This window comes from Fragaria vesca, linkage group LG1, assembly GCF_000184155.1.
Source record: "Fragaria vesca subsp. vesca linkage group LG1, FraVesHawaii_1.0, whole genome shotgun sequence".
Classification (NCBI taxonomy): Eukaryota; Viridiplantae; Streptophyta; class Magnoliopsida; order Rosales; family Rosaceae; genus Fragaria; species Fragaria vesca.
Genome location: NC_020491.1, coordinates 13,703,289 through 13,714,560, shown reverse-complemented (window position 1 = coordinate 13,714,560; position 11,272 = coordinate 13,703,289). Strand labels below are relative to the sequence as shown.

The window sequence follows — 11,272 nt, the reverse complement described above, 5'->3', positions numbered from 1 at the left end:
AGAGAGAGAGAGAGAGCATGGGGAGGAACTTATGGTGTGTCAGTACTCTCATATCTGGCCTAACAATGGTCCTCCTACTTTCCAAAAAAAAAAACAATGGTCCTCCACTCCTCCTCAGACGATACGTGTAGACTATTGGTTAAGCTAGGGCTTGTCTAACACGTGTTATGCCCTAGAGAATTGGTCCCCGCATTGAAGGCCGCGCCGTCGCGAGGCGGTGGTCTGTCTTGAAGGATGACTGGAATAAACTAGCAGGGGAGGTCGATAAATATATTACCAGATTTATGAAACAGGTATGGATCATCGACAAGTTCGTTACAGGATAGCTTGCTCATTGGTTGGTTTCGAATAACAAAACCCTAGCCCTGGCTTTTGCTTGCCTTCTTGTTCTTCATCTTCTTGTTCTCCTTCGATCATGCATGTGAATCCATGTGAGCCCAGATGCATGCCCTAGCTAACTTGAATTGTCTGCATTTAGTAGTTGTAACTGTCGTGGTGGGCATGGGGAGGGAACAAATGAAGCTACAGGCAGGGGCAGGGGCAGGGGCAGGGTCTTTATTATGTGTATATGGGATGGGTCATTGGTCGACCTTGTCAGGATCCAACTCTAGGGTTGGTCAAGTGAAAGAGATTGATGGGGAAGGAATATAAGGATGAATGAATAATTGGTGTGTGTTCATGGGTCGTTGGTGGGCATTATTGTACCCAATGCATGCATGTATATATGTAAGTATGAATCAAACAATGCAAGTTGTTTTGTGACTAGAGATCGACGTGTGAATGGTCATTTTTTCAACTATTGATTCTCAAATCCGTGTTCCTTTGTGAACAATGACCTCTAACACTTGATCATTGTCGGTATCTTTATTCCGGAGCGAATTCTACCCATTAAGAAACACTTGCAACATCAGTATAGTTGCTCGATTAACTTGCACTCTGAGTCCGTGATGCGTAGAAGAGTTTTCGTCGTTCCTTCTCGACTCATTGGGAATGAGAGAAATGTGTAGCTCAGTCATCAGTCTCTTTACAATTCAGGGTTCCAAACCGAGGAAAATGCTATTCTACTACTGTTATTTCACACGATGTTCATCGGCGTATAGTAAATTTCGCACTTAATTAACAGTAAAATGGAGATGATCGATACTATTGCATGCATGCATATGCAGTTCTTTTTAGGGAGCAGAGAGGACACATGAGACTGTAAATGAGTCAAAGGAAGGGTCAAAGCTGAGACTCGAGGGAAAATGTTACAGTACTGTTTCTTCTCGTGATCTCAATTAATGGTGACAAAGAAAAACAGGAACAAAACCAGAAAAAACAGTGGAGAAGAAGAAGAACATGTAGCATGAGTCGATGACAACAACATGGTCTTCAATGGTTTTGTATTGTTGCTGGTGAAATTATACGATCGAGGGATCAAACTCGATACATCAGTAGGTCAGTTTTAGCAGTCTCTTGTCTAATAAAGCTTGTCTAAGAAAACAAACAAGACTGGCCATACAGTAGTGCTCATCTTTTTCTTCTCGATCTGCATTTCTCCAATAGTTGATTGATTGAGGAATTCTTCACGATCCAATAGCCTCGTCGTAAAATAATGGATCTTGTCAGCTTGGGCTAGAACATTGGAGATGAATCTAATTTTATAAGTCACTTAATATGTGACTTGCAGCAAGATCTGGGACTTTGGGAAACAAATTATTGATAAATTATATATGTCGATCGAGAATATGTATATAAATATAAACATTATATCAATTCAATTAGTAACTATACGTATATGAAGCTTATATGCGACTAGATGCGTAAGAACAACATTAGTCTTGATGAATGAAAAACAATAACGTACAAAGAACTAGATCGATCACTCATATCAGAGCAAGTCCCAGCTGTCACAACAAATTCTTTTCAATTTATATACAGATTTAGTTGATGTGTTTCAATGGAGAAAGAATACGATACTATTTTATGAAATTGTTCTTAAACACAAGTATTTGAGTTTGGACAATATAATGATAGGTGAAACTTCAATATATGTAGCAACACAAACTTTAACTTGTATATAAAGTAAACCAATACAGATCACATTGATGGATTCTTATATCATATAATACCAGCATTTCATAATAAATTAAGAGTTCTAAGATCATGATCCTGGAATCCGTCCTAGTCTTACTGTAATCTGCAACAGCTAGCAGCAATACATGAATTGAATAGTGATTTACCTTCTCGAAGTTCCCTTGAACTAATTAAGTTCGTAAATATAAAGAAAAAGCTAAACGAACAGATATATAAGAGCAGCCCGATCGAGTTAGCTACACATCAGTAATAGATTGCTTTCGATTATTTAATGACTGTGATCATTGGGCAAAACATGATGAAATGTGTTTATAATTATGGGATTATACAGTTCCATGATCTGCACTCTTCAGTACGTAGTACTCAAGTAAGCCTTTCAGAATCAGATCAATCTACATGAGAACAAATAATATTGAAACTAGCTAGCAAGCAGGATTAATGAAACAATGAGAGAAAGAGAAGTTGAACTTTGAATCCATTCGAAAAGATGCATTATGGTTCCAACTAACCATGTGCCACTCCATATTGAAAAAAAAAAAAGGTTTAGGAGGAGTACTCTTTTGGGATCGATCTGAATAATTACTAAGAGAAAAAAGAAGATGGCCTGCTCTAATTGAACACTACTAAAGTTTCCCTCCTTTTGTCCAACACTAATTTTTTACAAGAAGCACCCTCTTTAAAGGGATTAAAGCCTTAAAGAGCTACTTGCTTTTTTGGCAAAAATAATATTATAGGTTTCATGCGCCCATTAAGTTATCTCTCTCATCTCCTTTCTCCTAGCTTTGGCAGAAAATAATCAAGTCCATATCTCAGTTGCCATGGAAAAAATAATGAAAGAAAACTATAGTACTTATGCATGCATGGTACATTAGAGAAATAATGAAATATTATTAACAATTAGTATTTAACATGCAATTGATTGATTTGATGCTAACAAATGGTTATATGGCCCAAATGTGGAGGCCCAACTGATGCTGTAGGCTCAGTTGACTGGTATTCCAAGCCCAAATGTGGAGCCCAATCTGTAGGCTGAGAAACATTGCTAATTAGTAGGCTATGAAATGGACATGTATGGCTGGAGAAGTAATGCAAACATTCTAGAATTTTCCTTTTGTTTAATGAAATACTAGCCTTCCTGCACGCGCGATGCGCGTGCGGAAGGGCCGCGCTCGCACGTGCGTTTGTGTTTTTTCGTTATGAAATATGTTTTGTATATGTACATTCGGTCATTCATTTTTACTTCGTTGTGTCATACGGGAGGTAAGAATGTTACACGTTCCCTAACTTTTATAATATGCAAATATATTAAATTTTGCATATCCCTATAACCATATTCTTGACTTTAAAAAAAAAAACAATATTATTTACACAGAAACATCCACTGAAGATGATCACCAGCCTTAATAGGTATCAACCTCTACCAATAGGAGATTAAACTACTCTGGGCGCATATCATTGAGTGTGCACACCAACTTAAATGCGCATATATTGGAGTAGTATGCTTTTAACATTCTTTGATGCATATCTACCTCTACTTGATACCTATCCTTCAAGTTGATAATATAGTACCCTTGAAAATTTAATTGGCGTGATAATCAATATTACCCCTAAAATCTACAATAGTATCATTCACTAATTACAAACACATCTATTGGTCCACACAAATATATACATTTTTGATGGCATGAACTCAACTAACCATCACCCGTTTAAGTCCACTCATTATTGGTTCCACCACAGAAAAAGAAACATACTCTTTTAAAACAAATCCTTGTATATGCATCTATACAAATGCTTATATAACAAAGTTATAAAATATATTTCGCATATGTACATGCAGTGTTTCCTTTCTAGTTCGTCGTGTGTCAAACTTCGCACATAAGAATGTTACATGTCCTTTGCGTTTAAAATATGCAGTTTCTTTTAAATTGTCTATGCATATGACAATTTGTCTTCCAAAAAACAAAACAAATATATACAATTTCAATAACTGAACAGGAGGGTAGGTCATCACACATTTAAGTCTACTGATTATCGGTACTACTACGGGAAAGAAAACACACTCTTTAAAAAGAAATTGTTGTACATACATCTATACAAAATGTACAATCAAGTTCACATGCTCCAATTAACTCCATCTCAGCCATCTATTTGACAACCGTCATCGCTCAAACTACAAATCAATAGCAGTAAATAAAAACATAAGACACTGATTTTGGTCCTCAATTTTGTATATTGAAATGTATCTATTAAGTATAACACGGATACCTTGTAATCTGATAACTCTCTTACTGCGTCACCCTTACTCCAATTATCAAAAGAAATCTGTAAAAACATCCAATTTAATATCTGTCCGATTTAACTAAGTATTACAATTTATGTATAATTACCTCAATATTACGCTTCAATTCCTCTATACGTTTGATGTTGTAGAACTGTTAGCAGTAACATACAGTTAGTACAGGATACTTATATTAATAGAAGTTTCAAACAAAAAACCAGTTAGATTTAAGAGTACCAGATCTAAAACACTAACCTTGACACGGTGAATTTTTGACCTGTTTAAAGAGATAACAATTTTAGTATTGAAAATGTATCAAGAACAATGAACAAATTCTATGACTTTTCTCCATGTTCAATTGATGTGAGATATCGAATGAGTCATCAACTCTTTGTGAGCATTTTTGTACTGCGAGCTGTAGTAATTACAGGAAAATACAACTAAATCCTTTATAAATTAACTGTTTTATTTTGAACAGAGAGAGAGAGGTGAAAATACATATAGCTCATCTTTTTTCCGGTTCCACTCTTTCAAAATCAACTTGCTTAGATCAGCAGTGTTCACTTTTATCCATATCCTCTTGCGGGAACCAGATGAATGGATTGTAATACTATCAACAGTACTGTTCTTTCTTCTTTTTTTTTTTTTCAATTTTTGCATGTGCCAACCAGAAAAATACAGTGGAACATGTCTTCGAACGCCTTCATTCCCCCTCATCGTTCCTATAAATAAGAAGTGTATCGAAGTTAAAGGGGCAACTCCATTGAAAATAAAAATTAAAAACCCAAAACTGAAAAAAGAAGTTGATTGAGTATTTTAAAAAGCTATAGCTGCAAACCCATGCTCCATATTTTTTATTCTCAAATTCCTTCGTATACGTTAGTGTGCACATCTTTGGGCTGAACTTTGTACTTGTTGCGAGTATCTCATTGGTTGTTTCCTCAATTGATCTTCGTCCTCGTTATATTAATCTTTTAACATAGCAATAAAGATTAAAAAACGAATGATAAGAAATAAGTTGTAGGACAAAGAGAAATGTCTGTCATATCAGTTTAATTCTCGTATTACTAAAGGTAAGAAGTACATAGATAGTAAACACTTGATAAAACATCCAATTCAAATACGAAGATAAAAGAAATTAGTTGGGAAGGAAAAAGATACATAGATAAAGGCAAGGAGTACTAAAGGCAAGAAGTACATAGATAATAACCACTTGAATCAAATAAATCCAATTCTCAGATTTAATACAAATATGCATATGAACGTCCTATCTATATCCTTCATTGTCACTTCAAAGCTTAGGGATACATTTATAGTTACCTATAAATATTTTCTGAACTAATGTAGCACCTCAAAGCAAAGCATCCTCACGTCTTCACTTAAGATTAGGTTAAGATATCGATCAGTAATCCTAAAACTCAGTGTATATGACGAAGAAAGCAGAAATACAAACTCATTGTAAAGCCAAGCTTCCTTAAAGCCAGGCCGTCTCGGCAGTGCAACACAGAATAGAATTGAAGGCTCGGAAAAAATATATATATATCATATGCAGAACTTAAGCTGACAACCCAGAACCCAATATAATTAAGGGAAAAGTAGAAATTGAAAAATATACAAATACCAACCTCAGTCGATTAGCAGTTCCACCCTCAGGCGAATTTGTATTTGGTTTCGTTCCATATCAGCCGAATTTGTTTGGCTTTGTTCCAACCTCAGCCGAATAAGTCTAATAGTCAATCTTCCCTCTAAGCCTAAATCACAAAGTGTGACTCTTGCGTACGTTCTCAAGTCTTTGCAGGGAAAAAGAAAATGATTAACAAAAATATTCTGAACCTACTAAGTAAAAGTGAAGCCAAAAATCAGTTAAAATTCAACCAAAAAAAGAGGCAAATTTCTTAAACTAAAGAGCATCTGCATAATAGCATTTAATTACAAATACTTGCTTTCAACATGACCTCCTCTGCTTGCCTAAAGATCGTCTGTTTAAACTATCAATTAGTTAATAAACGTATAATGAATTCATTGTTTTATATGCTCTCATTCTAGCAACTTAGACAACGACAGTAAATGAGGCGGGAAGGATAAACTTTTATGCACAGGAAATGAGGCGGTACTCCAATATACCATCAGAGAAGAGGAACCAACTGAATTGAAACTGCAAAAACAATATCGATGAAGCAAAAAAAAAAATGCAGCTTTGATGAAACAGTCGATGATACAACAAAAAATCAACCCAAAAAAAAAAATGCAGAATAATTGTTTTAGTTCAGACGGAACAAATGCAGAATCATACCAGTCTTAAGGCGTGAATCATACCAACCAGTTCCACCCGTAAGAGTTCTCTTTCTACAAAACCAAAGGTAAATACATTCAGACGAATTTGAATTCAGAAGAATTTGAACAACCCCAGAAAACCCATACATTCAAAATTGCTTATACCGAAATCGGTAGTCGGCGTAAAAACAGATAGCGCAAATCCCACCTCTGCCGATACGATTTCAATTTTCTCCTCCTTTTTGATTTGATTTTGCTCTGCTCTTCTTTGTTTCTTTCTTTTCCTTGTTGTTCCTCTTTCGTTTGGTGATCCATTTGTACCCGAGGTGGTTGTTGCAGTTACCTCCAGTGTGGAGATCGTGCCCTGGCAGTTCTTCTGAAGTAGGAGGATCGTGCTACTGCGTTCCTTTTTTTCTTTTTTCTCCTTCTGCGTTCCTTTTTTTTTCTTTTATTCATTCTCACCCGCAGAATCCTCTATTTCCCGTGTTTTCTGTTTTGCTTTTATTTTGAAATGACCTCTGTATCGCTTGACCAATATTGAGGACACAGCTGTAGATTAATAAAACTTGGGTTTTTTGGGGAGTTCAAAAATTTAACCTTTAACAAAGTCAAACTTTTCTTCTGGCTTTATTAATAGCAGATGATTTAATATGTGTCTTAGTCAAAGTAAAATCAGAATATGATTCGATATTAATGTTGTAATAAGAATATATGTATTTTCCTTATGTATTGTATCCTTTATATATATAGGTTTATTTTATGAATGAAATATATTCTCCCCAAATTCTTTCTCTTAATTTATTTCTTCTACGACACGTTATCATCAGACATTTGCTCTAGTCTTGAGTTATAGCCAAAACCCTAAAAAATAATAATATCCTGAAACCCTAGAATCACATACCGGCCCCTCCTCCAGTCGCTCCAACAAAGCTCCACTACCATAGCAACGAAGAAGGAGAAGAAGGGCACCAAGCCGTCCCTGGCCTTCAAACAAATCGACATGGATCTCGCCGTCAGGGAAAACCGGTTGCAGACATAAACGATTATGTTGCTTAATCATTTATGGGGATGCAAGCTTCAATCGGTGATAGCTAGCCTGCAATGATGGAAACGAGAATGCAAAGAAAACTAAACAAAAAAATCTTACTTGGTCTTAATTATACATGATACTGCTAGTTTTCTCTTTGCATCTATTTGCACATATATACTTTACTTAATTGATAGTATGTGTGCAAATTGTGGTCTGATACCAAAAGGTTATATACTAATCATTCGATTTTGTTTCAAGGAGATCGAGCTTTTTGCTTCTTATAGCGAGTATGTTGACGACGGATTTAGCACACCTCGAGATACTTCATAAGTCAAAGTAATGGAGCGTTATGTTTTAACACGCAACAATCCTAAAGACATATACAGGTCTACATTGACATGTGCGTGTATTATGAGTTTCAAGCTTAAATATTTTTTCCAAGTAAGCTTTAAATTAAAATTCCTGCTTTCTGAGACTTGTGTTTTTATCGGGGATTTTCCAACTTCCCTTCCTCTACATCCTGACCCCTCTTATGGCGTGGGACTTTTGAGAAATAATTGAATCGTGCGGATTTATATGCTATGAGCATCGAAAAGAAAATTATGGCTATGAAAAAGATTTATGAGCCTCAAAACGACCATTTACACACTTGGTTTTGGTCTAATCCAAATTTCTTGGAAATATTAGTTGTCGAGGAAGTTTTTGGGACTACGACTCTAATCTTCTTCTTGTTTCTCAAGATGTCGAAAAAAAAGAGGCAAAGAAAAAAAAAATTGCAATAGCTGGAAATTTGCATAATTGTACTCCAATGATATTGAATATCACCAATGGGTGACTGACATCGAGAACCACCTCACTGCCATGACATGGCTTAGTATTTGAAGATGAGGTTTATATGCTATAGACATGGATCTAATAAGCATTAATTTTGGGCAATGCATAGCAAGTGCCGAACTAGTTGCACAATATAAAGTATATATATAAATATATAAGAGAGCAAAAGACTCATCATGCTTCTGAAGAAGAAGATGAAGATGGCAATGACGTCAGTCTCACTATTACATACTTCAAATCTAGCAAAGAACACATTGATGTTGCAGATTTTGATTGGAGTATTTATTTTCCAAGAATACATTGTATAGGCTTCTATGCCTCAATAAATAAATGACGATTTGTCATAGCTCTTATTTTGGATTAGATTTTGATTACAAAACCTTGATGTACGTTGGCATATTAATAGAGTTTCGAATTTATATGAGTTTTGAGCTCTATTCAAATTTTATTGCTGTAATGACATATTGCCTTATTATGATATATGGTTCGAAAGAAAGAAATAATTCAACCATGAATACACATGCATGGTGTGGCAATATGAGTCAAAAGAGTGACAATATTTTCGGCAAAGAATCGAAAAAAAAAGTGAAATAGTCAGCTGTGACGAAAAAGTCAACTAAAAAAAAAGGTACTGTTCACCATGAACAGTAACAGAGAAAAAAAATTGCTATTTATTCAATTATTTTTGTATATTTACACTCATATACTATATGTCTTGAACATATGTTGACCGATCTTCTATAATTTGTCAGTATATTACTTGGAAAGATCGAAAAGTCGATAATATGACTACCCACACAATACTCAAAAGTAGGTAATTATTTGTTGAATAATGTCTTATAATCCTTTTGTGACTCACATGATTGAATAATCACAATTGATAAAAAAGAGCGATAGACGGCGCAATTTCTTTTGTCTTTAATTATGGCACTATGATTATTATCATTGAAACTTTATGCTCTAAGTATTAATCAAACTCTTATCAGCATTAAAAGATATGTTGCCAACGATTATCATGTGGAAACACATAAGAGAGAATGGACATGAGTTCCTTTGCATTATCTCTAATGACTACAGACGTACACGAGTATTAGAGAAGAATATGTGTCACTCTAGTGGGTTATATGTAACCACTTTTGAAATTATTCAATCCAACAACGTCATATGAGATGACATTGGGATTATGACACATATAGCTGCTTTGACATGACAGATTAAGACATCATGGTCATAATATGATGATTTGTATATTGAAAAAAAAAATGAAAAAAAAAGTCACACAGACATCCATTATTTTGAGAGAGAAGAATCAAGAACCAAAAGAATATGGTTCAAGAGGCATACTACTACTTGTATAAAAATGCTGCCGCTCCCCTTAGGCGGCTCTAGGACATTTTTTATGCATATGTTGGTGCAATCGTTCTCTGTTATGCTTCTCAAGTCAATTATGACTTTATGGCTAAGCCAAAATCTTTATTAGTTACTTCTGAAAGCCAATTAATCACTCATTTTGTAAAGCTTTTTTTTTTTGGAAAAATTAGGATTGAGACCATCCTATGCAAAAGACACATGTCTTTTCATAATGTTCACATTGAATCCAAGGGAATTTTGTAGACAAATTCAACGAACTTGTGGACATCTTTGATATTTTATGGTGTTGGTTGACGTGCATACATGTTGGTCACGTGTCGCATTATCATCTACTAGTTATATATGCTGCTTATAATATAACTTCTAGCTCAGATTATATATTGGGCTCACTACTCATGTCATCCCAATCGGTCAAGTAGACTTGATAATGCTAGAGAGTTTATATCGAAGAATTTCAATAATTATTGCACATCATTGTGGATTGATATTTGGTATCATATTCCCCTGTACACACCCAAATGGTCTTGCGGAAATTCAATATTAAATGACTACGATAGTAGCTTGAATTTTGGTAATGCGCACCAATATTTCCGCTTGGGTTATGCAATTGCATGCAGCTGTACTAATTCATCTACGAACCATCACCACTTAACCTTTTTATGCGTTAAAGCTAGTGACTTACGCATTTATGTGTCAAAATTGTGCAGCCACAGCGCATTATGATGAGTTCTTAGAGATGAATAAGTATGTATATTGGATATAAGTCTTCAACTATAGTCCGCTTTGTTGAAACCTTGACAGACGATCTCTTTACCGTCAGATTTACGGAATGTCACTTTGATGAGACAATCTTCCCGTCGTTAGGGGGAGTTAAGAACAAGAATGTTCAAAGATAACGACATGAAATTGACTTTATTTATCCCCACTTTCTCTCATCATGATCCCCAAAACTGCACATCATTAAAGTGCGTAGAATACTTAATCTTCATAACGTAGCAGATTCGATGTCTGATGCTTTATCTAATGTTGTTAAAGTGACGAGATCATAATATACATGTTGCAAACATGCCTGTAAGGATAGATGTCCTATCAGGAGGACATGGCGCCACCTAATAAAATTGGTGTTGACGCCGCCACCATGAATGGTAGCATAATGATGCCATAAACGTGGTATAATAGTGTCACAGGCCGTGGCTCCCCAAAGAAAAGAGGGAGGCCCTATAGGTTCGATCAATACTCGTCTAAAGGAGTGAGCGAGTTTGGCACAATTTGATCCGTTGATCATTGATACTCAAACCCGTCTCATATGAATATTTATGAATTATGGTTATCATTGGGGGACNCCTCAATGTTAGAACCAAATTCTTGAAATATAGAGATCTCTACAACTACACACACACACACAT

At 35.3% G+C, this 11,272-nt stretch overlaps 1 protein-coding gene across 1 annotated transcript; it reads right to left on the bottom strand.

Annotated features, from left to right (window-relative positions):
- Positions 1 to 5,254: 5,254 nt before the first annotated feature.
- LOC101300953 lies at positions 5,255 to 7,044 on the bottom strand. The gene is made up of 4 exons (XM_004288168.1): positions 6,840 to 7,044; positions 6,651 to 6,703; positions 5,983 to 6,147; positions 5,255 to 5,328 (listed from the first exon to the last, which is right to left on the bottom strand). Exons 1-3 carry the CDS (start codon positions 6,944 to 6,946, stop codon positions 5,984 to 5,986), a joined length of 324 nt encoding a protein of 107 aa, XP_004288216.1. The 5' UTR covers positions 6,947 to 7,044; the 3' UTR covers positions 5,255 to 5,328; position 5,983.
- Between the last annotated feature and the right edge of the window lie 4,228 nt (positions 7,045 to 11,272).